A 27815-nucleotide genomic window follows, 5' to 3' on the forward strand; every position below is an offset into this window, starting at 1 on the left:
TCCATAATGCATCCTCCTTAGAGCAGCATCACTTAACATCTGTGTATCGCAGAACTTCTTCATCTCCTTACTCATCTGATTAACTGTCATTTTCAGATGAGAAATTATTCTTCTTAATGATTCCCGCATGGGCTCAGTTCCAAGCTGGCTGCTGGCCATAATGACAGACCAGTCCTTAGTGTTTGGGAGGATGGAGTTGGATGGAAAGTTCTGAAGGAGGTTGTCCTTGGTGTCCAACTGCTCCTTCAGCTGGATACTCAGACTCTGTAGCTCAGACATTTCCTTCTCCAGATCTTGAACATGGTCTTGAGCCCGTTTCTCTGCTTCTTTTTGCTTTTTATCAACTGCATCAATGAGCTCAACCTGACTTTTTTCAATGGCAGACATCAGAGTGGAGAATTCCTGCACGATTCCTGCAATCTCATTTTCACCGTCTTCCTGGCTTTGCTCCACCTTGCGTTTGAACTCCTGCACTTTCTGCAGCCTCTCATGGATCATATTTTGCACTTTAGTATCCGCCTTCACCAGCTGAGCCCACTTCTCTCGATACTCTTGCTGGACAGGAACGATCTCGTGGTCCTGGCTGTGCGTCCTAAAGCAGATGTCGCACAGAGTGACCCGCTCGACTCTACAGAACAAGGTCAGGAGCCTGTTGTGTTTCTGACACATGCTGTCTCCCAGGTTCTCCACAGGGTCAATCAGTGTGTGTCTCTGCAGATCTTTGATCCAATGATGTGGCCCTAGATGAATTCCACAGTAAGAGGTCTGACACTCCAGACAGGACTTGATGGCGTCGAGCTTGGGGTCTGTGCAGAAGTCATAGACTACCTCTCCAGACTTGGAAAGTATTTGGGATGGGCTGCTGCTGTCTGTCTCTCTGACAGACCTCATGAACTGGGCAGCGAGCTCTGAGATGAAAGTATTGACTCTGAGATCCGGTCTTCTCTCAAAGGCTGTCTTGCAGAGTGGGCACTGATAGATCTCAGTGGTATCCCAGTAACCTGTGATACAGGCTTTACAGAAGTTATGTCCACATGGAGTAGACACTGGATCCTCAAACACAGCCAAACAAATGCAACACCGGAACTGATCTTCACAAAGGAGGCTGGAGCTGGCAGTAGCCATTTCTGTAACATGCAACAAAAAAACATTGATGTCAGGGGCATAATTGCACATTAACACATTTCAGGATAAACAGCTACAGTATACACACAAGAAACGCTACTACGTGTTTTCGGAGTTGGAAACGCGTAGGGTAAGGTGGTAGCCTATGGCATGGGTAGGACTCCTATATTGATTGGCGTTTACAGTAGACAACAGGAACCAACAAAAAGGGGGAAAAGGGCCTTAACCTTATTAACCTAAGGTTAAACTTATAGGAGACCTCACGACTCACGCCTAGTTGTAACTTCAAAAAGAGGTAATTTTTTGGTGATAATTAACAATGAAAAATAAAGTTTTGACTGCCTACATCTCCTCGTAGCCTACTGCTACAAAGTGTCCTGTTTCACAAGGTATCATAATGTATAAGACGTATTACAATCTTTTGAAAATAGCAGAACTGCAAGACGCAACGCGTAGTTAAAAAGCAAAGATCTACTAAGCTTTCACATAACAGTCAGAAGAGAGACACATTACAAATATTAGTTTTTTTTCAAATGAACGTTTGACTCATGGTAGATTGCGGCCTCACTGCATCACTCACAATACACCCTCACCCATCTCACCCTCACCTACAGTGATGGACGAAGTACTCACATGTTTTACTTTAGTAAAAGTATCAATACTGCAATGTAGATATACTGTACTCTGTTACAAGTAGAAGTCCTGTATTCAAAATGTACTTGAGTAAAAGTACAAAAGTATCAGCATCAAAATATACTTAAAGTACCAAAAGTAAAAATACTCATTGTGCAGAATGTAACCGAAAATAGCCAAGCCCAATCTACAAGCTCACAATGAGTCGCATCGCGATGCATTATGAGCTTGTAGATCTGCTATTTTCAAATCGCCAAAATATATATGTATAGGGCTGAAGTGGTTAATGCATGTTTTGTAATAATAATCAAAATGTACAAACCTGACAGCTTATAAAGTTGAAAAGGATGATCAAAGATCTGCAGAGACACAGCTCTTAGCCACGATGCAAAAATGTATTAAAAAGTAGGAAACCAACGTTTTGACAATATAGTATTCCTCAGGGTTTGGGGTTCCTCAGGGGTTCCTTCCTCAGGGTTTAACAGAACCTGAATGCACACATCTCTTTATATAGGGGATGGGACAAAGGTGATGAACGCATCTCATGGGAGTGTCCTCAATCTACCCATCTACCCTGATGCAATCAGCATGGGTGGGGTGGATAATCCCATCACTGACAATAAGTGACCAACATACTATTTCAGTATGCCAAAGTGAATTGTGCACTTATTTTTCATTATTTCACTATTCATATTAAATATTTACTCCACTACTAGTATCAGATCTACAAGCTCACAGTGCATCGCGATGCGACACGTTGTGAGCTTCTAGATCGGCTATTTTCAATTTTTTTTCATTTTCCAAAGTTTAATTAGAGCTGAAGTGGTTCATGTAGCCCATGTTTTGTAATAATAATCAACATTTCCAAAGTAACTAGTAACTTTAGTTTTCAAATAATTGTAGTGGAGTAAAAGTGCAATATTTGTCTCTGAGAAGTAGTGGAAGAAGTAAAAGTATAGAAATTTGGAAATACTCCAGTAAAGTAGAAGTACCTCAAAATTGTACTCAAGTACAGTACTTGAGTAAATGTACTTAGTTACTTTACACCACGGCTGATAGCACCAGACAAAAGGACAATTGATTGATTGAATACTTTATTAACAGTTTGCAAAGACGAAGTACAGTTAAATACAAGGTCTGTCTGTTCAGAGGATTTTAAACCCAAGAAAGCACTATATGGCTTGTTTCCATTGGGGTCCCTTGAATTAATCCAACCACTGGCATGGAGGAGGTGGAGATATGAGAGTAAACACTGTTACAGTAAGAATCTTCCACAGAAATACAACCAGAAAAGGTTCAATTTGAACAATCACTGAGCTTAAAGCCTCACTCCAGTATGTAACTTTTGAGACATTTAGATGGTGTCAAAGGTCATGTCTCACCTAGACACAGGGTCTGACACGAATTTTGACCTGATGGTCAAGATTCAATTTATCCCCTGAGCAAGCAGGTAGGCTCTATTAGCTCAAAGGTAAAAATGTCAGCGCAGCTTGCACAGGAAACCGGGTTCAAATCCGGGGTAGAAGAGGAAGATTACATGCTGCTTTAAAAGTGTGGACATCCCCAGAAGCTCAGCTAAACATATTGGTATCATCAGAGGTTAAATAAGCTGTTGTCTGGGAGTTTCACTTAAGCCCAACTTAAGCCCCATTTTATACAGTGGCTATTGGAAAATAGCCAATCTACAAGCTCACAAGCTTGAAGGTCTGCTATTTTTTTTAATGACATGCCCAAACTAGGGACAACAGGTTTAATGTGGTTAAACTTTATTATTTAACGTTGAGGCCTGATACGTCTTCTCTTCTGTGTTTGTTTGCAGGACTTCACAGGAAGTCGACTTGCTTTCTCTCCTCTGAATAAGGCCTCTGGTATTTTATATTAAATCATATTCAATCACTCCCACTCAAAATGTCAGGTATTTACACTGTGGAAATACTGTAATACCTTGAGATTGGACCTGCTCCTAAAATAAATAATCCCCAAGACCGGAATGAATTCAGCCCATTGGCTCTAATCTCCAAGGCTGTTGAGCACAGAGAATCAACGGGGAGTTGATTTCAAAGTAATGATAATGAGCTTTTATTTATCACTTTTCATACATTAAAATGCAGCTCAAAGTGCTGTACAATACAGCAAAAGTCAAAATAGATGATAAACAATACAAAAATCAAATCAAACAAAACAGCAGCAACATCTATAGGTGCTGAGCAAAGTACTGTAGGCCTGTTTTGCACTGCAAACCTCCAAAATGAGATAAAACCTTTTTTTTTGTTTTTTTTGCACTCTCTCTCTCTCTCTTTCTTTTTTTAATTTATTTTTTTTAAATCTTTTTAGTTACGGTTTTATTATTATTATTATTGTTATTATTATTACCTATGCTGCTGCATTGTCTGAAGGAAGCCGAACAACAATAAGTTGGACTCTTATGTGCCTCTGTACACAAGATGTAACAATAAAGCACAACCTTGAACCTTGAGCCTTGAGTGAGGTCATTGTCATCAGCTGACATTGTCATCTGTTTGCTATTAGATTTAAATTAGGCTATTCATATTATGACAGTGTCGATTGGCCACATATGATAATGACATTGTGATTAGCCTCAGTCAGAGCCTCAATCAGCTGTAGTTTCAGTTGACATGCTAATGTATTTCCCCCAGACATGTTTGCTAGCTAAGCTATATGACATTTATGGTAAAGATTTTGTATTTGCCTTGTATTGTATAAGGTATTGTGTTTTTAAGGGTCGCGAGTAAATACCCCTTTAACTGGGGTTTGCCTAGGGCCTCCTGATCCCTAAGGACGCCCCTGATCTCTTACCTCTTCTTGCGTCTAGCCTACACAGATTGTGCCTCGATCGTGTCGTGATTGTCAACTTTTCACTTTCATTTCCTTCCTTTCAGTCCGACATAATGTTAAGAGACAGAAGCATTATCAATACCTTGGTCTATAATCCTGTTATTGTGGCTCTAATATGCCTTTAAAACGTGCAGCCATATAGTTGTGAATGTTACTTCAATCACAGGTGTTTCTCAAACAGTCAAGGGGCTGCTATTATTAAATGAGTAGTTCACCCCCAAAAATACTTATTTTCTATCAATTACACACCCCATGATACCTTGAATTCACAGAGATTCTTTTGATTTCGTTGCATTCCTAAGCCAATAACTTGATGACCGGTGGAGTCTCCGGTAGGCAGTGACGGCTCCAGAGAATTGTGACTAGGGGGGCTATGGGGGGGCTGGCTTTTTTAGAGCAGGGGCTACTGAATTTTGGCAACAAACAATAATGAATAATACTAATACGACAAACAAGATTCAATGAGCCTGGTTTAATAAACCACATAATGTAAATACACATTACAAAATGTTTAGTGTTATACATGACATCACAAAGATGTGAAACAATCAGACAGTCCAAAAAATGTTCCAAAAAGTTCCTTCCTTGGGCACCAGAGGGAGCACAGTGCACTAATTAACTTTGGTTCAGTGCTGTAGTAGTCTGTGAGATCTGCAGAGTGTAAATGGACAGACCGACGGTAGGAGATGCTTTGAGTAGGATTGAGTCTCCTACAGAGTTTGACCAATGACCCGGTCATCAAATTATTGGCTCAGGAATGCGACAAAAATTCAAGGCTTCATGGGGTGTGTAATTGATAAAAAATAAGTACGTTTTTGGGTGAACTACTCCTTTAATGTTGGCTTACTGGAGAGACGTACTGCTACACTAAATGGAAAAGAGCTTTAATTAGTGTCATTGTAGGAAGTAACATTACATAACAACTGTACAGTACAGTATGTCAATATGTATGGCTGGTGAAAAAGGTCTAGAAAAGGTTCTAATGACTTTGGCAGGTTGTAATGAGCCTCTTAACCCATTTAGACCTGAGGCCGATTATAAAAACGCCTTCTAAATCCTGACTTAGGTTTTCCGAAAAACAAATATTTATTCAAAAATTGCAAAAAGTGTACGTCGCTATATACTGTATATACTATATAGCAACAACAACCCCAAAAGGGGTTCCCATCTTGAAAGGTATCGTTACAAATAGGGATTCCTGCCCTAAATGGGTTAAATTTATCGGGTTCACTGTTACCTCTAGCTGTATAGATCAGCAAATGTTCTCATTGTTTAATACTTTGTTGTACCATGGTGTGGCGTGCTGAGAACCGTTTTCAGTACTGCGGGTGGGGCGTGTTGAACTTACAGATTTTGGCACACGACACCATGGTGTGACAGAGCATAGATTAGGCATTACTTTTCTCCCTCCTGTTCTTTGGGTGCTCGTGCAATCTACTTTCTCTCATCTTCCCGATTGGAAACCAGTGAGGCCTGTGTGTGTGTGTGTGTGTGTGTGTGTGTGTGTGTGTGTGTGTGTGTGTGTGTGTGTGTGTGTGTGTGTGTGTGTGTGTGTGTGTGTGTGTGTGTATAAAGTGTGCCCCCCCAGCTTGAATCTAAGTGTTAACCGTGCCAAATACTCATTGTTATTGATGGGAGACTGTGCGTTCCCATGGCAAAAGGCATGAGTGTGGTTGTCGTGGCAATGAGGAGAGTGTTGTGTTGATGAGTGCTGGCTGGAGTCAAACAGCTTGATGTGTGTTGCTTCAGGGCTGCTTATGATGAGTAGACTCACCCATTGTGTCTGAGATACACCATGAGAAGCTGATTTGAGAAAAAAAACAAGAAAGTACATGAAAACATTAAGATTTAAAAAGAAAAATGAAAAAAAGAAATCTGAGTTCTGAGTTTTTAAATCTAAGCTGGTTTATTTACATTGTGTTAGAAATACAGTAAAACATTCCGTGACACCATTATACATATTAAATGCCTAGTCAGATTGGCTAAATGGTCAGACTGTACTTGCAGAATGAGACATGATCTAAAAGAAAATCTTGATGAAAATAGAAATGTGTTAATGAAACAAAAAAAGTGAATAAAACAAAAAAGTGAATAAAACAAATAAATCACATTAACATAGATTGATTTTTCAGTTTTTTTTTGTTGTGATTCATTCTATTCTAGGAAGATTCTGCTCTCTGAGCTTCAGGCTGTACTACTTGTCAGCCAGTAGCTATCCTCTCCGACACTGGGGTGTACATTTCTCAATGGAAGCATATACAACCTCCAATCACTGCAGATGTATTAGTTATATTGTATTAACATACTCTACCAAGCGTGCAGATTGATTAAACTAACGTTGATTTATTCCCCCCTGATGAACACTCAACTCAAACAATTAATGTTTTCTTAAGACATTTATAGGTTAGTGTCCCCTTCAGCCTTATTATATATTTTTTTTCATCCAAGCTTTGATCAAAGATTTTGGATGGAAAAACACAAAAATATATAGTAATCATGAACTCATTAATGCAAAAAAGCAATAGCTGTTTTAGATTAAATGCTTTTAATGAGGCCTGTTACCTCATTCGCCCACCAATCACTCAGTATGACTGACAGCAGTGATGACCAATGGTGCTAGGTTATTGTCTACATATTGATTGTTACAGGGATTAAAGTACGGGTAGATTCTCTCAGTGAAGTGGCAGCCAGTGAAAGAATAAATAAGGCATCTGGCCTCCACGTCATAGAATGAAACGACGCCTTCTTCATAATCCACAAACACCCCAACCTTCTCCACCTTCCTCCAGTTCACTTGGACTTCAGGGAGACTGGAGGCTTCATATCTATCAAGGTTGAACATTAAAGCCCAGAGTCCACTGTCAGGATGCCGAGGAAGTTTCTCTCTCCTGTTAATAGACTCTGTGGCCACTCCTATAGTCCATTCCTTCTTCTTTGCTACGTACACCTCAAAGTAGAACTTCCCAGAAGAGAAGCCTGTTGTTCCCAAAACCGCTAATTTTTTTAAAAACATCCTTTCACTTGTCAGGAGCCTTTGTGCTGTGGTACTGTAGCTCACTTGTTTCCCGTCATTAGACAAGACAAGCTTTCGCTGTGCTGTTGATGGATCGAGAACAACGTCCACTGCATACTGTTGCATCCTCCTTAGAGCAGCATCACTTAACATCTGTGTATCGCAGAACTTCTTCATCTGCTTACTCATCTGATTAACTGTCATTTTCAGATGAGAAATTATTCTTCTTAAAGATTCCCGCATGGGCTCAGTTCCAAGCTGGCTGCTGGCCATAATGACAGACCAGTCCTTAGTGTTTGGGAGGATGGAGTTGGATGGAAAGTTCTGAAGGAGGTGGAGGTTGTCCTTGATGTCCAACTGCTCCTTCAGCTGGGTACTCAGACTCTGTAGCTCAGACATTTCCTTCTCCAGATCTTGAACATGGTCTTGAGCCCGTTTCTCTGCTTCTTTTTGCTTTTTATCAACTGCATCAATGAGCTCAACCTGACTTTTTTCAATGGCAGACATCAGAGTGGAGAATTCCTGCACAATTCCTGCAATCTCATTTTCACCGTCTTCCTGGCTTTGCTCCACCTCGCGTTTGAACTCCTGCACCTTTTGCAGTCTCTCATGGATCATGCATTGCACTTTGGTCTCCATCTTCCCCAGCTGAGCCCATTTCTCTTGACATTCTTGCTGGACAGGAACGATCTTGTGGGCCTGGCTGTGAGTCCCAACGCAGATGTCACACAGAGTGACCTGCTCGGCTCTACAGAACAAGGTCAGGAGTCTGTTGTGTTTCTGACACATGCTGTCTCCCAGGTTCTCCACAGGGTCAATCAGTGTGTGTCTCTGCAGACCTTTGACCCTCTGATGTGGCTCTAGATGAGTTCCACAGTAAGAGGTCTGACACTCCAGACAGGACTTGATGGTGTTGAGCTTGGGGTCCGTGCAGATGTCACAGACTACCTCTCCAGATTTGGAAAGTGTTTGGGCTGGGCTGCTGCTCTCTGTCACTCTGACAGACCTCATGAACTGGGCAGCGAGCTCTGAGATGAAAGTATTGACTTTGAGATCCGGTCTAATCCCAAAGGCTGTCTTGCAAAGCGGGCACTGATAGATATCAGTGGTATCCCAGTAGCCTGTGATACAGGCCTTACAGAAGTTATGTCCACATGGAGTAGACACTGGATCCTCAAACACAGCCAGACAAATAGAACACAGGAACTGATCTTCACAAAGGGGGCTGGAGCTGGAAGTAGCCATTTCTGTAACATGCAACCAAAAAAACATTGTTGTCAGGGGCATAATTGCACATTAACACTACACAGGGTCAAACAGCTAAAGTATATAAACAAGAAATGTGCGCTCCTCTGAGCGCAGATCCTCGCCAGGCCAGGTTGCCTACCCAGGACCTTGAAAAGTTTGTTCCACCTCCTGGTGGGGATAAAATGAATGGTTCTACAGGAAGAAAAAGAATACTGAAAAAAACACTTTTTAAAGACCCCATGAAATGGCTAGGATTCATGCTATTTGATTCCATCTACGTCTTTCCTTTTTAAAGGAAACACGTAGGTTAGGGTATGGCATGGGTAAGACATGTCTCCTAGATTGATTGGGGTTTACAGTAGCCAACAGAACAAAAAAAAAGAAAAGAGAAAAAATGTGCCTTATAGCTGACATTGGGTCGCCATATCAAGCTAAGGTAGCAAAACCAGAACATAAAAAGTTGTTTATTAACCTACTCTTTGCCTTAACCTAAGGAGATCTCACACCTAGTTGTAACTTCAAACAGAGGTGATTCCAATACAAAAGAAAGATAACACTTAAGTTTTGGCTGCCTACTTTTCCTCGTAGCCTATACTACTACACAGTGCTGCAGCCTGGTGACCAGAGAAAATTCCTGTCATTGTATCGTATGTTTCCACAGATTGCTCTCACCCTCTGCAGTCGGAATCTGGCAGAATTGATTGCAATTGGGGCAGGGTATAACATTTGTATAAAAGCATTTAATTGGCCAAAAAGTTTATCCAACGGGCTTTAACCTTGGGGGGGGGGGGGGGGGGGTGGGCACCAAACGGCGTGAAAAAACGGCGAAAAACTGTGACATTTAGAAGCAGCGGTTGCTAAAGGAGCAATACAACAGTGCAACACACCGGTGAAGCGTCATTTTTTCCGCACTTCTACCCCCCCCCCCCCCTGCTGACAAGACGGTCCTGGGGGGCACGAAACCGGGTCCAAGTCATCACGAAGGGTTAATCCGCCCCTGGGCTTATTGCTCTAGGCTCCAGGTAGTCGCCCCCCAGACCTTTGTGCCCATGGGCCAAAAGGCCCGTTCAGGGATCCAGCTCTGACTATACTACCCAGACCCCAGAACCCGCAAACTATGATACCGTGAGAAACCTGTAAACTACAGTATGACACCATGACCCGCAAACTATGACATTGTGACAAACTATTTTATAGTGAAGCAAACAAGACAAATGAGAAAAATGCAGGTTTTCCAGAATGTTCTGCTTGGCAGTCTTTCAGAGTAATACAGTAGGTGAAAGCACTTCTTTGCTACATATACATAAACATGTGAAATCTTTTGTAAACCATAAAAATATACCTTTTAGGGGTTAATAGCTCACAAAATACAAATACATGTCAAAAGCGATCTCTTACCTCTTCTCAGGGAACAACACGGTCAGAGACTTTACTGTGACTTGTGACTGTCAACTTTACTTTCACTTTTATTTCCGCCCTCTGCAGTCAACCCACATATCTGTCTCTGATCCAACCAGTCCAACATGCTCAAATGTGGGTTCATGCTCTTAAAGAGACAGTGTCTTCAATGCATTTGTATAAGCATGTTTTTATGGCTCGAACTCTAATGACCTTGCATGTTGTGAATGAGTCTTTTAGATTGATCAGGTTCACTGTTACAGTAGCCAACAGGACTCATCAAAAAAGGGCTGTAGCTTACATTGGGTCGCTCGCCATATCAAGCTAAGGTAGCAAAACCAGAACCTATAAAGTTGTTTATTAAGCTACTCTTAGCCTTAACCTGAGGTTAAACTTACAGGAGATCTCACACCTAGGTGTAACTTCAAACAGAGGTGATTCCATTTTTGTGATAATCAACAATGAAAAAGAAAGATAACGCTTAGGTTTTGTATGCCTATACTTCTCCTCATAGCCTACTGCTACACAGTGCTGCAGCCTGGTGGCCAGATAAAATCATTGTTATTGTATTGTATTGTGTTTCCATAGATTGCTCTCACCCTCTGCAGTAGGAATCTGGCAGAATTCATAGCAATTGGGGCAGGGCATAACATTTGTATAAAAGCATTTAATTGGACTAAAAGTTTTAATTTTCACCATCTTCCTGGCTTTGCTCCATCTCATGTTTGAACTTGTGCGCTTTTATAATCCCAACAGTACTTGGTAAAAAAAAAACAAGAATGAATATGACTTGACAGTCATATTATTAGCAGATGCATGCTGTATTGTGTGTGTGTGTGTGTGTGTGTGTGTGTGTGTGTGTGTGTGTGTGTGTGTGTGTGTGTGTGTGTGTGTGTGTGTATGTGTGTGTGTGTGTGCGCGCCGTGTGTGTGCGGCTTGTCAGCGTGTGTGTGTGATTGTTATCATAGACCTGCTTGTTTCTCGCCTAATCGCCCTGAAGGGCTTTAAATTTCAATAATACTTAATACTTAATAAATACATAAATACATTTACCCAAAAGTAACAACAAAACGAAGTATTTCCTTGCTTACGGCAATGAAAGTATTCCATAAGTATTGGGCTGGGCGGACAAGTTCGCCTCGGAAAACAAATGAGAAAATAATAAAAAACTCGCCCCAAAACACACTCGCCCCCTATTCTATATACTGCCGATTTGCCTGTAATACCGCCGGATTTGCCCAGGGGCGACTGTGTTGTGGGGCGAGCGTTTTGGTATTTCCCCCGTTGTTGAGCCACATTGAATGTGCGCCGCCAAACGCAAATTATGTTTTTTATGTAAGTGTTGGCAACCTTCTTAGACAACACACGGGTCTTCCCAACAATAGCGAAGATTAAAGTCAGGGTGAACATGGCCAAATATAACTTAATAGTCCAACTAGGTCTGAGGAAGCACGCTAGCGTTTTGGGGCGAGCATTTTGGTATTTCCCCCGTTGTTGAGGCACATTGAATGTGCGCCGCTAAACGCTAATTATGTTTTTTATATAAGTGTTGGCAACCTTCTTAGACAACACACAGGTCTTCCCAACAATAGCGAAGATTAAAGTCAGGGTGAACATGGCCAAATAATAACTTAATAGTCCAACTAGGTCTGAGGAAGCACGCTAGCATTTAGTCTGTAGTCCGCAATCAGGACTGAGAAGCCTTGATTTCCTCAGGGAGGGGAGGGGGCGGAAGGGGTGGTACTGCTGGGACGACGGGCCGTCTCCCCATTGGCTTAAACGGGGAAGTGTTCCCAATGCTCCCCATTGGCTTAAAGTAGTGAAGGACAGCCAGGACAGCCAATGACAAATAGGTGTCGCGGATGAAATAGATGTCGCAGATGACGATGTCTCTGTCTCTTTGTAGAGCAGATTGCATCTGCTAAAAAAAGACTTAATGGCCATTTAGGGGACAGATACTGGCATGCAACAAACAAGACAATAAGAAAAATGCAGGTTTTCTAGAATTTTCTGCTTGGCAGTCTTTAAGAGTCATACAGTAGGTGAAAGCACTTCTTTGCTACGTACATTAACATGTGTAATATTTTGTAAACCATAAAAAGATACCTTTTAGGGTTTAATAAATAGCTCACAAAATACAAATACATGTCAAAAGTGATCACTTACCTCTTCTTGTTTAGGTAACAACACGGTCGGAGACTGTACTGTGACTGTCAACCTTTCACTTTCATTTCCGCCCTCTGCAGTCAAATCATAGATATATATCTATGAGTCAAACCACATGGCTGTCTCTGATCCAACCGGTCTAACATGCGTCAAATGTGGTGTGGGTTCATGTTCTTAAAGAGACAGTGTCCTCAATACATTCGTCTAAGCAAATGTTTATGGCTCGCCTCTAACTCTAATAACCTTGCATGTTGTGAATGAGTATTTTAGATTGATCAGGTTCACTGTTACTTCAAGCTGTGTTCATTGTTTTGAATCCTTGAAGCATTTTTTATACTTTGTTGTACCATGGTGTGGCATGCTGAAAACAGCCAATCTACAGATTTTGGCACGCGACACCATGGTGTGACAGAGCATAGATTAGGCATTACTTTTCTCCCTCCTGTTCTCTGGCTGCTCGTGCAATCTACTTTCTCTCTTCTTCCAGATTGGAACCAGTGAAGCGTGTGTGTGTGTGTGTGTGTGTGTGTGTGTGTGTGTGTGTGTGTGTGTGTGTGTGTGTGTGTATAGTGCCCCCCCCCACCCCCATCGAGCTTGAATCTAAGTGTTATCCGTGCCAAATACTCATTGTTGCTGATGGGAGACTGCGTTCCCATGGCAATAGGCAGAGTGTGGTTGTCGTGACAATGAGGAGAGTGTTGTGTTAAGGATGATGAGTGTTGGCTGGAGTCAAACAGCTTGATGTGTGTTGCTTCAGGGCTGCTTATGATGAGTAGACTACCCATTGTGTCTGAGATACACCATGAGAAACTGATTAGAGCAAAAACTCAAGAAACTAAATGAAAAAGTTAAGATATAAACCAGGAAAAAAAATAAAAGAGATCTGAGATCTGAGTTCTTAAATATAAGCTGGTTTATTTACATTGTGTTAGAAATACAGTAAAACATTCCGTGACACCATTATACATAGTAAAATGACTAGTTAGATGGATTCTAAATGGTCAGAATGTACTTGCAGAATGAGACATGATCTAAAAGAAAATCTTAAAATAAATAAATGATCAAATTTAATGGACTTAAGTCTGAGTTAATAAAATAAATCACATTAACATAGATTTATATTTCATATCGTATGAGCTTACATTAACAATGTTTTTTGGGGTGATTCTATTTACTAAGTTATTCTGTGTTTTATCTGAGAGCATCAGTCTTTGGCCAATCACAACTTTAAAGGCTCACTGAAAGTCCATATAAAATAAAGAGTATTGAGGCTTTGTGTTATTTTTGACTGTATTAAACATACGGCAGGGAACTACAGTGCACACTTTCAGCATCAGCTTGCTAGACAGTAAAATAGGTAGAAATCAAATAGACTAGAGCATTCAATGCAGGTACAATACCATCAACACCTTCATATCATTCACCTGACATCAGTGTCATTACATTTATATAACCCCTTTTGCTCACCTCAAATGACTTGAAACACTTTGCACATCATGCAAAGTGTGCATATACATAATGCACAAGGTAAACTCTAAAACAAAAATATGTGTTTTATACAGTATTGTCCATTTGATCCATGTGCTACCCGGGATTCGAACCTGACAAGAGATACCACATTTCTACCGCTCTTTCAATGAGGCGTCTGCATTTGGACAGGAGAGATTCTGCTCTCTGAGCTTCAGGCTGGAAGCATAGGGAGACGACATCCAACCACTGCAGATGTATTAGTTATATTGTATTAACATTATCTACCAAGCAAACAGATTGATTAAACTAACATTGATTTTTTTTCCCCCCTGATGCACTATGAACACTCAACTCAAACAATTAATGTTTTCTGAAGACATTTAGGTCAGTGTCCCCTTAAGCCTTTTTATATTTTTTTCACCCAAGCTTTGATCAAAAAATTGTGGATGGAAAAACACAAAAAATATAGTAATCATGAACTCATTAATGCTAAAAAGCAATAGCTGTTTTAGATTAAATGCTTTTAATGAGGCCTGTTACCTCATTCACCCACCAATCACTCAGTATGACTGACAGCAGTGATGACCAATGGTGCTAGGTTATTGTCTACATATTCATTGTTACAGGGATTAAAGTACGGGTAGATTCTCTCAGTGAAGTGGCAGCCAGTGAAAGAATAAATGAGGCATCTGGCCTCCACGTCATAGAATGAGACGACGCCTTCTTCATAATCCATAATGCATCCTCCTTAGAGCAGCATCACTTAACATCTGTGTATCGCAGAACTTCTTCATCTCCTTACTCATCTGATTAACTGTCATTTTCAGATGAGAAATTATTCTTCTTAATGATTCCCGCATGGGCTCAGTTCCAAGCTGGCTGCTGGCCATAATGACAGACCAGTCCTTAGTGTTTGGGAGGATGGAGTTGGATGGAAAGTTCTGAAGGAGGTTGTCCTTGGTGTCCAACTGCTCCTTCAGCTGGATACTCAGACTCTGTAGCTCAGACATTTCCTTCTCCAGATCTTGAACATGGTCTTGAGCCCGTTTCTCTGCTTCTTTTTGCTTTTTATCAACTGCATCAATGAGCTCAACCTGACTTTTTTCAATGGCAGACATCAGAGTGGAGAATTCCTGCACGATTCCTGCAATCTCATTTTCACCGTCTTCCTGGCTTTGCTCCACCTTGCGTTTGAACTCCTGCACTTTCTGCAGCCTCTCATGGATCATATTTTGCACTTTAGTATCCGCCTTCACCAGCTGAGCCCACTTCTCTCGATACTCTTGCTGGACAGGAACGATCTCGTGGTCCTGGCTGTGCGTCCTAAAGCAGATGTCGCACAGAGTGACCCGCTCGACTCTACAGAACAAGGTCAGGAGCCTGTTGTGTTTCTGACACATGCTGTCTCCCAGGTTCTCCACAGGGTCAATCAGTGTGTGTCTCTGCAGATCTTTGATCCAATGATGTGGCCCTAGATGAATTCCACAGTAAGAGGTCTGACACTCCAGACAGGACTTGATGGCGTCGAGCTTGGGGTCTGTGCAGAAGTCACAGACTACCTCTCCAGACTTGGAAAGTATTTGGGATGGGCTGCTGCTGTCTGTCTCTCTGACAGACCTCATGAACTGGGCAGCGAGCTCTGAGATGAAAGTATTGACTCTGAGATCCGGTCTTCTCTCAAAGGCTGTCTTGCAGAGTGGGCACTGATAGATCTCAGTGGTATCCCAGTAACCTGTGATACAGGCTTTACAGAAGTTATGTCCACATGGAGTAGACACTGGATCCTCAAACACAGCCAAACAAATGCAACACCGGAACTGATCTTCACAAAGGAGGCTGGAGCTGGCAGTAGCCATTTCTGTAACATGCAACAAAAAAACATTGATGTCAGGGGCATAATTGCACATTAACACATTTCAGGATAAACAGCTACAGTATACACACAAGAAACGCTACTACGTGTTTTCGGAGTTGGAAACGCGTAGGGTAAGGTGGTAGCCTATGGCATGGGTAGGACTCCTATATTGATTGGCGTTTACAGTAGACAACAGGAACCAACAAAAAGGGGGAAAAGGGCCTTAACCTTATTAACCTAAGGTTAAACTTATAGGAGACCTCACGACTCACGCCTAGTTGTAACTTCAAAAAGAGGTAATTTTTTGGTGATAATTAACAATGAAAAATAAAGTTTTGACTGCCTACATCTCCTCGTAGCCTACTGCTACAAAGTGTCCTGTTTCACAAGGTATCATAATGTATAAGACGTATTACAATCTTTTGAAAATAGCAGAACTGCAAGACGCAACGCGTAGTTAAAAAGCAAAGATCTACTAAGCTTTCACATAACAGTCAGAAGAGAGACACATTACAAATATTAGTTTTTTTTCAAATGAACGTTTGACTCATGGTAGATTGCGGCCTCACTGCATCACTCACAATACACCCTCACCCATCTCACCCTCACCTACAGTGATGGACGAAGTACTCACATGTTTTACTTTAGTAAAAGTATCAATACTGCAATGTAGATATACTGTACTCTGTTACAAGTAGAAGTCCTGTATTCAAAATGTACTTGAGTAAAAGTACAAAAGTATCAGCATCAAAATATACTTAAAGTACCAAAAGTAAAAATACTCATTGTGCAGAATGTAACCGAAAATAGCCAAGCCCAATCTACAAGCTCACAATGAGTCGCATCGCGATGCATTATGAGCTTGTAGATCTGCTATTTTCAAATCGCCAAAATATATATGTATAGGGCTGAAGTGGTTAATGCATGTTTTGTAATAATAATCAAAATGTACAAACCTGACAGCTTATAAAGTTGAAAAGGATGATCAAAGATCTGCAGAGACACAGCTCTTAGCCACGATGCAAAAATGTATTAAAAAGTAGGAAACCAACGTTTTGACAATATAGTATTCCTCAGGGTTTGGGGTTCCTCAGGGGTTCCTTCCTCAGGGTTTAACAGAACCTGAATGCACACATCTCTTTATATAGGGGATGGGACAAAGGTGATGAACGCATCTCATGGGAGTGTCCTCAATCTACCCATCTACCCTGATGCAATCAGCATGGGTGGGGTGGATAATCCCATCACTGACAATAAGTGACCAACATACTATTTCAGTATGCCAAAGTGAATTGTGCACTTATTTTTCATTATTTCACTATTCATATTAAATATTTACTCCACTACTAGTATCAGATCTACAAGCTCACAGTGCATCGCGATGCGACACGTTGTGAGCTTCTAGATCGGCTATTTTCAATTTTTTTTCATTTTCCAAAGTTTAATTAGAGCTGAAGTGGTTCATGTAGCCCATGTTTTGTAATAATAATCAACATTTCCAAAGTAACTAGTAACTTTAGTTTTCAAATAATTGTAGTGGAGTAAAAGTGCAATATTTGTCTCTGAGAAGTAGTGGAAGAAGTAAAAGTATAGAAATTTGGAAATACTCCAGTAAAGTAGAAGTACCTCAAAATTGTACTCAAGTACAGTACTTGAGTAAATGTACTTAGTTACTTTACACCACGGCTGATAGCACCAGACAAAAGGACAATTGATTGATTGAATACTTTATTAACAGTTTGCAAAGACGAAGTACAGTTAAATACAAGGTCTGTCTGTTCAGAGGATTTTAAACCCAAGAAAGCACTATATGGCTTGTTTCCATTGGGGTCCCTTGAATTAATCCAACCACTGGCATGGAGGAGGTGGAGATATGAGAGTAAACACTGTTACAGTAAGAATCTTCCACAGAAATACAACCAGAAAAGGTTCAATTTGAACAATCACTGAGCTTAAAGCCTCACTCCAGTATGTAACTTTTGAGACATTTAGATGGTGTCAAAGGTCATGTCTCACCTAGACACAGGGTCTGACACGAATTTTGACCTGATGGTCAAGATTCAATTTATCCCCTGAGCAAGCAGGTAGGCTCTATTAGCTCAAAGGTAAAAATGTCAGCGCAGCTTGCACAGGAAACCGGGTTCAAATCCGGGGTAGAAGAGGAAGATTACATGCTGCTTTAAAAGTGTGGACATCCCCAGAAGCTCAGCTAAACATATTGGTATCATCAGAGGTTAAATAAGCTGTTGTCTGGGAGTTTCACTTAAGCCCAACTTAAGCCCCATTTTATACAGTGGCTATTGGAAAATAGCCAATCTACAAGCTCACAAGCTTGAAGGTCTGCTATTTTTTTTAATGACATGCCCAAACTAGGGACAACAGGTTTAATGTGGTTAAACTTTATTATTTAACGTTGAGGCCTGATACGTCTTCTCTTCTGTGTTTGTTTGCAGGACTTCACAGGAAGTCGACTTGCTTTCTCTCCTCTGAATAAGGCCTCTGGTATTTTATATTAAATCATATTCAATCACTCCCACTCAAAATGTCAGGTATTTACACTGTGGAAATACTGTAATACCTTGAGATTGGACCTGCTCCTAAAATAAATAATCCCCAAGACCGGAATGAATTCAGCCCATTGGCTCTAATCTCCAAGGCTGTTGAGCACAGAGAATCAACGGGGAGTTGATTTCAAAGTAATGATAATGAGCTTTTATTTATCACTTTTCATACATTAAAATGCAGCTCAAAGTGCTGTACAATACAGCAAAAGTCAAAATAGATGATAAACAATACAAAAATCAAATCAAACAAAACAGCAGCAACATCTATAGGTGCTGAGCAAAGTACTGTAGGCCTGTTTTGCACTGCAAACCTCCAAAATGAGATAAAACCTTTTTTTTTGTTTTTTTTGCACTCTCTCTCTCTCTCTTTCTTTTTTTAATTTATTTTTTTTAAATCTTTTTAGTTACGGTTTTATTATTATTATTATTGTTATTATTATTACCTATGCTGCTGCATTGTCTGAAGGAAGCCGAACAACAATAAGTTGGACTCTTATGTGCCTCTGTACACAAGATGTAACAATAAAGCACAACCTTGAACCTTGAGCCTTGAGTGAGGTCATTGTCATCAGCTGACATTGTCATCTGTTTGCTATTAGATTTAAATTAGGCTATTCATATTATGACAGTGTCGATTGGCCACATATGATAATGACATTGTGATTAGCCTCAGTCAGAGCCTCAATCAGCTGTAGTTTCAGTTGACATGCTAATGTATTTCCCCCAGACATGTTTGCTAGCTAAGCTATATGACATTTATGGTAAAGATTTTGTATTTGCCTTGTATTGTATAAGGTATTGTGTTTTTAAGGGTCGCGAGTAAATACCCCTTTAACTGGGGTTTGCCTAGGGCCTCCTGATCCCTAAGGACGCCCCTGATCTCTTACCTCTTCTTGCGTCTAGCCTACACAGATTGTGCCTCGATCGTGTCGTGATTGTCAACTTTTCACTTTCATTTCCTTCCTTTCAGTCCGACATAATGTTAAGAGACAGAAGCATTATCAATACCTTGGTCTATAATCCTGTTATTGTGGCTCTAATATGCCTTTAAAACGTGCAGCCATATAGTTGTGAATGTTACTTCAATCACAGGTGTTTCTCAAACAGTCAAGGGGCTGCTATTATTAAATGAGTAGTTCACCCCCAAAAATACTTATTTTCTATCAATTACACACCCCATGATACCTTGAATTCACAGAGATTCTTTTGATTTCGTTGCATTCCTAAGCCAATAACTTGATGACCGGTGGAGTCTCCGGTAGGCAGTGACGGCTCCAGAGAATTGTGACTAGGGGGGCTATGGGGGGGCTGGCTTTTTTAGAGCAGGGGCTACTGAATTTTGGCAACAAACAATAATGAATAATACTAATACGACAAACAAGATTCAATGAGCCTGGTTTAATAAACCACATAATGTAAATACACATTACAAAATGTTTAGTGTTATACATGACATCACAAAGATGTGAAACAATCAGACAGTCCAAAAAATGTTCCAAAAAGTTCCTTCCTTGGGCACCAGAGGGAGCACAGTGCACTAATTAACTTTGGTTCAGTGCTGTAGTAGTCTGTGAGATCTGCAGAGTGTAAATGGACAGACCGACGGTAGGAGATGCTTTGAGTAGGATTGAGTCTCCTACAGAGTTTGACCAATGACCCGGTCATCAAATTATTGGCTCAGGAATGCGACAAAAATTCAAGGCTTCATGGGGTGTGTAATTGATAAAAAATAAGTACGTTTTTGGGTGAACTACTCCTTTAATGTTGGCTTACTGGAGAGACGTACTGCTACACTAAATGGAAAAGAGCTTTAATTAGTGTCATTGTAGGAAGTAACATTACATAACAACTGTACAGTACAGTATGTCAATATGTATGGCTGGTGAAAAAGGTCTAGAAAAGGTTCTAATGACTTTGGCAGGTTGTAATGAGCCTCTTAACCCATTTAGACCTGAGGCCGATTATAAAAACGCCTTCTAAATCCTGACTTAGGTTTTCCGAAAAACAAATATTTATTCAAAAATTGCAAAAAGTGTACGTCGCTATATACTGTATATACTATATAGCAACAACAACCCCAAAAGGGGTTCCCATCTTGAAAGGTATCGTTACAAATAGGGATTCCTGCCCTAAATGGGTTAAATTTATCGGGTTCACTGTTACCTCTAGCTGTATAGATCAGCAAATGTTCTCATTGTTTAATACTTTGTTGTACCATGGTGTGGCGTGCTGAGAACCGTTTTCAGTACTGCGGGTGGGGCGTGTTGAACTTACAGATTTTGGCACACGACACCATGGTGTGACAGAGCATAGATTAGGCATTACTTTTCTCCCTCCTGTTCTTTGGGTGCTCGTGCAATCTACTTTCTCTCATCTTCCCGATTGGAAACCAGTGAGGCCTGTGTGTGTGTGTGTGTGTGTGTGTGTGTGTGTGTGTGTGTGTGTGTGTGTGTGTGTGTGTGTGTGTGTGTGTGTGTGTGTGTGTGTGTATAAAGTGTGCCCCCCCAGCTTGAATCTAAGTGTTAACCGTGCCAAATACTCATTGTTATTGATGGGAGACTGTGCGTTCCCATGGCAAAAGGCATGAGTGTGGTTGTCGTGGCAATGAGGAGAGTGTTGTGTTGATGAGTGCTGGCTGGAGTCAAACAGCTTGATGTGTGTTGCTTCAGGGCTGCTTATGATGAGTAGACTCACCCATTGTGTCTGAGATACACCATGAGAAGCTGATTTGAGAAAAAAAACAAGAAAGTACATGAAAACATTAAGATTTAAAAAGAAAAATGAAAAAAAGAAATCTGAGTTCTGAGTTTTTAAATCTAAGCTGGTTTATTTACATTGTGTTAGAAATACAGTAAAACATTCCGTGACACCATTATACATATTAAATGCCTAGTCAGATTGGCTAAATGGTCAGACTGTACTTGCAGAATGAGACATGATCTAAAAGAAAATCTTGATGAAAATAGAAATGTGTTAATGAAACAAAAAAAGTGAATAAAACAAAAAAGTGAATAAAACAAATAAATCACATTAACATAGATTGATTTTTCAGTTTTTTTTTGTTGTGATTCATTCTATTCTAGGAAGATTCTGCTCTCTGAGCTTCAGGCTGTACTACTTGTCAGCCAGTAGCTATCCTCTCCGACACTGGGGTGTACATTTCTCAATGGAAGCATATACAACCTCCAATCACTGCAGATGTATTAGTTATATTGTATTAACATACTCTACCAAGCGTGCAGATTGATTAAACTAACGTTGATTTATTCCCCCCTGATGAACACTCAACTCAAACAATTAATGTTTTCTTAAGACATTTATAGGTTAGTGTCCCCTTCAGCCTTATTATATATTTTTTTTCATCCAAGCTTTGATCAAAGATTTTGGATGGAAAAACACAAAAATATATAGTAATCATGAACTCATTAATGCAAAAAAGCAATAGCTGTTTTAGATTAAATGCTTTTAATGAGGCCTGTTACCTCATTCGCCCACCAATCACTCAGTATGACTGACAGCAGTGATGACCAATGGTGCTAGGTTATTGTCTACATATTGATTGTTACAGGGATTAAAGTACGGGTAGATTCTCTCAGTGAAGTGGCAGCCAGTGAAAGAATAAATAAGGCATCTGGCCTCCACGTCATAGAATGAAACGACGCCTTCTTCATAATCCACAAACACCCCAACCTTCTCCACCTTCCTCCAGTTCACTTGGACTTCAGGGAGACTGGAGGCTTCATATCTATCAAGGTTGAACATTAAAGCCCAGAGTCCACTGTCAGGATGCCGAGGAAGTTTCTCTCTCCTGTTAATAGACTCTGTGGCCACTCCTATAGTCCATTCCTTCTTCTTTGCTACGTACACCTCAAAGTAGAACTTCCCAGAAGAGAAGCCTGTTGTTCCCAAAACCGCTAATTTTTTTAAAAACATCCTTTCACTTGTCAGGAGCCTTTGTGCTGTGGTACTGTAGCTCACTTGTTTCCCGTCATTAGACAAGACAAGCTTTCGCTGTGCTGTTGATGGATCGAGAACAACGTCCACTGCATACTGTTGCATCCTCCTTAGAGCAGCATCACTTAACATCTGTGTATCGCAGAACTTCTTCATCTGCTTACTCATCTGATTAACTGTCATTTTCAGATGAGAAATTATTCTTCTTAAAGATTCCCGCATGGGCTCAGTTCCAAGCTGGCTGCTGGCCATAATGACAGACCAGTCCTTAGTGTTTGGGAGGATGGAGTTGGATGGAAAGTTCTGAAGGAGGTGGAGGTTGTCCTTGATGTCCAACTGCTCCTTCAGCTGGGTACTCAGACTCTGTAGCTCAGACATTTCCTTCTCCAGATCTTGAACATGGTCTTGAGCCCGTTTCTCTGCTTCTTTTTGCTTTTTATCAACTGCATCAATGAGCTCAACCTGACTTTTTTCAATGGCAGACATCAGAGTGGAGAATTCCTGCACAATTCCTGCAATCTCATTTTCACCGTCTTCCTGGCTTTGCTCCACCTCGCGTTTGAACTCCTGCACCTTTTGCAGTCTCTCATGGATCATGCATTGCACTTTGGTCTCCATCTTCCCCAGCTGAGCCCATTTCTCTTGACATTCTTGCTGGACAGGAACGATCTTGTGGGCCTGGCTGTGAGTCCCAACGCAGATGTCACACAGAGTGACCTGCTCGGCTCTACAGAACAAGGTCAGGAGTCTGTTGTGTTTCTGACACATGCTGTCTCCCAGGTTCTCCACAGGGTCAATCAGTGTGTGTCTCTGCAGACCTTTGACCCTCTGATGTGGCTCTAGATGAGTTCCACAGTAAGAGGTCTGACACTCCAGACAGGACTTGATGGTGTTGAGCTTGGGGTCCGTGCAGATGTCACAGACTACCTCTCCAGATTTGGAAAGTGTTTGGGCTGGGCTGCTGCTCTCTGTCACTCTGACAGACCTCATGAACTGGGCAGCGAGCTCTGAGATGAAAGTATTGACTTTGAGATCCGGTCTAATCCCAAAGGCTGTCTTGCAAAGCGGGCACTGATAGATATCAGTGGTATCCCAGTAGCCTGTGATACAGGCCTTACAGAAGTTATGTCCACATGGAGTAGACACTGGATCCTCAAACACAGCCAGACAAATAGAACACAGGAACTGATCTTCACAAAGGGGGCTGGAGCTGGAAGTAGCCATTTCTGTAACATGCAACCAAAAAAACATTGTTGTCAGGGGCATAATTGCACATTAACACTACACAGGGTCAAACAGCTAAAGTATATAAACAAGAAATGTGCGCTCCTCTGAGCGCAGATCCTCGCCAGGCCAGGTTGCCTACCCAGGACCTTGAAAAGTTTGTTCCACCTCCTGGTGGGGATAAAATGAATGGTTCTACAGGAAGAAAAAGAATACTGAAAAAAACACTTTTTAAAGACCCCATGAAATGGCTAGGATTCATGCTATTTGATTCCATCTACGTCTTTCCTTTTTAAAGGAAACACGTAGGTTAGGGTATGGCATGGGTAAGACATGTCTCCTAGATTGATTGGGGTTTACAGTAGCCAACAGAACAAAAAAAAAGAAAAGAGAAAAAATGTGCCTTATAGCTGACATTGGGTCGCCATATCAAGCTAAGGTAGCAAAACCAGAACATAAAAAGTTGTTTATTAACCTACTCTTTGCCTTAACCTAAGGAGATCTCACACCTAGTTGTAACTTCAAACAGAGGTGATTCCAATACAAAAGAAAGATAACACTTAAGTTTTGGCTGCCTACTTTTCCTCGTAGCCTATACTACTACACAGTGCTGCAGCCTGGTGACCAGAGAAAATTCCTGTCATTGTATCGTATGTTTCCACAGATTGCTCTCACCCTCTGCAGTCGGAATCTGGCAGAATTGATTGCAATTGGGGCAGGGTATAACATTTGTATAAAAGCATTTAATTGGCCAAAAAGTTTATCCAACGGGCTTTAACCTTGGGGGGGGGGGGGGGGGGGTGGGCACCAAACGGCGTGAAAAAACGGCGAAAAACTGTGACATTTAGAAGCAGCGGTTGCTAAAGGAGCAATACAACAGTGCAACACACCGGTGAAGCGTCATTTTTTCCGCACTTCTACCCCCCCCCCCCCCTGCTGACAAGACGGTCCTGGGGGGCACGAAACCGGGTCCAAGTCATCACGAAGGGTTAATCCGCCCCTGGGCTTATTGCTCTAGGCTCCAGGTAGTCGCCCCCCAGACCTTTGTGCCCATGGGCCAAAAGGCCCGTTCAGGGATCCAGCTCTGACTATACTACCCAGACCCCAGAACCCGCAAACTATGATACCGTGAGAAACCTGTAAACTACAGTATGACACCATGACCCGCAAACTATGACATTGTGACAAACTATTTTATAGTGAAGCAAACAAGACAAATGAGAAAAATGCAGGTTTTCCAGAATGTTCTGCTTGGCAGTCTTTCAGAGTAATACAGTAGGTGAAAGCACTTCTTTGCTACATATACATAAACATGTGAAATCTTTTGTAAACCATAAAAATATACCTTTTAGGGGTTAATAGCTCACAAAATACAAATACATGTCAAAAGCGATCTCTTACCTCTTCTCAGGGAACAACACGGTCAGAGACTTTACTGTGACTTGTGACTGTCAACTTTACTTTCACTTTTATTTCCGCCCTCTGCAGTCAACCCACATATCTGTCTCTGATCCAACCAGTCCAACATGCTCAAATGTGGGTTCATGCTCTTAAAGAGACAGTGTCTTCAATGCATTTGTATAAGCATGTTTTTATGGCTCGAACTCTAATGACCTTGCATGTTGTGAATGAGTCTTTTAGATTGATCAGGTTCACTGTTACAGTAGCCAACAGGACTCATCAAAAAAGGGCTGTAGCTTACATTGGGTCGCTCGCCATATCAAGCTAAGGTAGCAAAACCAGAACCTATAAAGTTGTTTATTAAGCTACTCTTAGCCTTAACCTGAGGTTAAACTTACAGGAGATCTCACACCTAGGTGTAACTTCAAACAGAGGTGATTCCATTTTTGTGATAATCAACAATGAAAAAGAAAGATAACGCTTAGGTTTTGTATGCCTATACTTCTCCTCATAGCCTACTGCTACACAGTGCTGCAGCCTGGTGGCCAGATAAAATCATTGTTATTGTATTGTATTGTGTTTCCATAGATTGCTCTCACCCTCTGCAGTAGGAATCTGGCAGAATTCATAGCAATTGGGGCAGGGCATAACATTTGTATAAAAGCATTTAATTGGACTAAAAGTTTTAATTTTCACCATCTTCCTGGCTTTGCTCCATCTCATGTTTGAACTTGTGCGCTTTTATAATCCCAACAGTACTTGGTAAAAAAAAAACAAGAATGAATATGACTTGACAGTCATATTATTAGCAGATGCATGCTGTATTGTGTGTGTGTGTGTGTGTGTGTGTGTGTGTGTGTGTGTGTGTGTGTGTGTGTGTGTGTGTGTGTGTGTGTGTGTATGTGTGTGTGTGTGTGCGCGCCGTGTGTGTGCGGCTTGTCAGCGTGTGTGTGTGATTGTTATCATAGACCTGCTTGTTTCTCGCCTAATCGCCCTGAAGGGCTTTAAATTTCAATAATACTTAATACTTAATAAATACATAAATACATTTACCCAAAAGTAACAACAAAACGAAGTATTTCCTTGCTTACGGCAATGAAAGTATTCCATAAGTATTGGGCTGGGCGGACAAGTTCGCCTCGGAAAACAAATGAGAAAATAATAAAAAACTCGCCCCAAAACACACTCGCCCCCTATTCTATATACTGCCGATTTGCCTGTAATACCGCCGGATTTGCCCAGGGGCGACTGTGTTGTGGGGCGAGCGTTTTGGTATTTCCCCCGTTGTTGAGCCACATTGAATGTGCGCCGCCAAACGCAAATTATGTTTTTTATGTAAGTGTTGGCAACCTTCTTAGACAACACACGGGTCTTCCCAACAATAGCGAAGATTAAAGTCAGGGTGAACATGGCCAAATATAACTTAATAGTCCAACTAGGTCTGAGGAAGCACGCTAGCGTTTTGGGGCGAGCATTTTGGTATTTCCCCCGTTGTTGAGGCACATTGAATGTGCGCCGCTAAACGCTAATTATGTTTTTTATATAAGTGTTGGCAACCTTCTTAGACAACACACAGGTCTTCCCAACAATAGCGAAGATTAAAGTCAGGGTGAACATGGCCAAATAATAACTTAATAGTCCAACTAGGTCTGAGGAAGCACGCTAGCATTTAGTCTGTAGTCCGCAATCAGGACTGAGAAGCCTTGATTTCCTCAGGGAGGGGAGGGGGCGGAAGGGGTGGTACTGCTGGGACGACGGGCCGTCTCCCCATTGGCTTAAACGGGGAAGTGTTCCCAATGCTCCCCATTGGCTTAAAGTAGTGAAGGACAGCCAGGACAGCCAATGACAAATAGGTGTCGCGGATGAAATAGATGTCGCAGATGACGATGTCTCTGTCTCTTTGTAGAGCAGATTGCATCTGCTAAAAAAAGACTTAATGGCCATTTAGGGGACAGATACTGGCATGCAACAAACAAGACAATAAGAAAAATGCAGGTTTTCTAGAATTTTCTGCTTGGCAGTCTTTAAGAGTCATACAGTAGGTGAAAGCACTTCTTTGCTACGTACATTAACATGTGTAATATTTTGTAAACCATAAAAAGATACCTTTTAGGGTTTAATAAATAGCTCACAAAATACAAATACATGTCAAAAGTGATCACTTACCTCTTCTTGTTTAGGTAACAACACGGTCGGAGACTGTACTGTGACTGTCAACCTTTCACTTTCATTTCCGCCCTCTGCAGTCAAATCATAGATATATATCTATGAGTCAAACCACATGGCTGTCTCTGATCCAACCGGTCTAACATGCGTCAAATGTGGTGTGGGTTCATGTTCTTAAAGAGACAGTGTCCTCAATACATTCGTCTAAGCAAATGTTTATGGCTCGCCTCTAACTCTAATAACCTTGCATGTTGTGAATGAGTATTTTAGATTGATCAGGTTCACTGTTACTTCAAGCTGTGTTCATTGTTTTGAATCCTTGAAGCATTTTTTATACTTTGTTGTACCATGGTGTGGCATGCTGAAAACAGCCAATCTACAGATTTTGGCACGCGACACCATGGTGTGACAGAGCATAGATTAGGCATTACTTTTCTCCCTCCTGTTCTCTGGCTGCTCGTGCAATCTACTTTCTCTCTTCTTCCAGATTGGAACCAGTGAAGCGTGTGTGTGTGTGTGTGTGTGTGTGTGTGTGTGTGTGTGTGTGTGTGTGTGTGTGTGTGTGTATAGTGCCCCCCCCCACCCCCATCGAGCTTGAATCTAAGTGTTATCCGTGCCAAATACTCATTGTTGCTGATGGGAGACTGCGTTCCCATGGCAATAGGCAGAGTGTGGTTGTCGTGACAATGAGGAGAGTGTTGTGTTAAGGATGATGAGTGTTGGCTGGAGTCAAACAGCTTGA

At 41.3% G+C, this 27815-nt stretch overlaps 2 protein-coding genes and 1 pseudogene across 7 annotated transcripts in view; 1 reads left to right on the forward strand and 2 right to left on the reverse strand.

The window, feature by feature from the left end:
- LOC308105145 (neurotrypsin-like) overlaps positions 1 to 27815 on the forward strand; it is a 105757-nt pseudogene that overhangs the window by 35480 nt on the left and 42462 nt on the right. The gene's annotated exons all lie outside the window — the stretch shown is intronic.
- Positions 5068 to 10969, reverse strand: LOC308104828 (E3 ubiquitin-protein ligase TRIM39-like). 3 transcript variants are annotated; one of them, XM_080455378.1, is made up of 3 exons: positions 10274 to 10969; positions 7385 to 8874; positions 5068 to 6417 (listed from the first exon to the last, which is right to left on the reverse strand). In XM_080455378.1, the coding sequence occupies exons 2-3, from the start codon at positions 8870 to 8872 to the stop codon at positions 6385 to 6387; spliced, it is 1521 nt and encodes a 506-aa protein (XP_080311504.1). In that variant the 5' UTR covers positions 8873 to 8874; positions 10274 to 10969; the 3' UTR covers positions 5068 to 6384. The 3 variants fall into 3 exon arrangements, with proteins under 3 accessions (XP_080311504.1, XP_080311503.1, XP_080311502.1); XM_080455377.1 differs by having other exon boundaries at positions 7177 to 8874; XM_080455376.1 differs by having other exon boundaries at positions 5068 to 8874.
- Positions 19708 to 25603, reverse strand: LOC308104831 (E3 ubiquitin-protein ligase TRIM39-like). 3 transcript variants are annotated; one of them, XM_080455386.1, is made up of 3 exons: positions 24908 to 25603; positions 22019 to 23508; positions 19708 to 21051 (listed from the first exon to the last, which is right to left on the reverse strand). In XM_080455386.1, the coding sequence occupies exons 2-3, from the start codon at positions 23504 to 23506 to the stop codon at positions 21019 to 21021; spliced, it is 1521 nt and encodes a 506-aa protein (XP_080311512.1). In that variant the 5' UTR covers positions 23507 to 23508; positions 24908 to 25603; the 3' UTR covers positions 19708 to 21018. The 3 variants fall into 3 exon arrangements, with proteins under 3 accessions (XP_080311512.1, XP_080311511.1, XP_080311510.1); XM_080455385.1 differs by having other exon boundaries at positions 21811 to 23508; XM_080455384.1 differs by having other exon boundaries at positions 19708 to 23508.

The sequence above is a fragment of the Gymnoscopelus braueri genome (genome assembly GCF_963280865.1).
Source record: "Gymnoscopelus braueri genome assembly, chromosome: 17".
Taxonomy (NCBI): domain Eukaryota; kingdom Metazoa; phylum Chordata; class Actinopteri; order Myctophiformes; family Myctophidae; genus Gymnoscopelus; species Gymnoscopelus braueri.

What these genes read in the sequence shown, in the direction of transcription:
- LOC308104831 (XM_080455385.1), bottom strand. Translation starts at nt 23,506, where the DNA reads ATGGCTACTTCCAGCTCCAGCCCCCTTTGTGAAGATCAGTTCCTGTGT.
- LOC308104828 (XM_080455377.1), bottom strand. Translation starts at nt 8,872, where the DNA reads ATGGCTACTTCCAGCTCCAGCCCCCTTTGTGAAGATCAGTTCCTGTGT.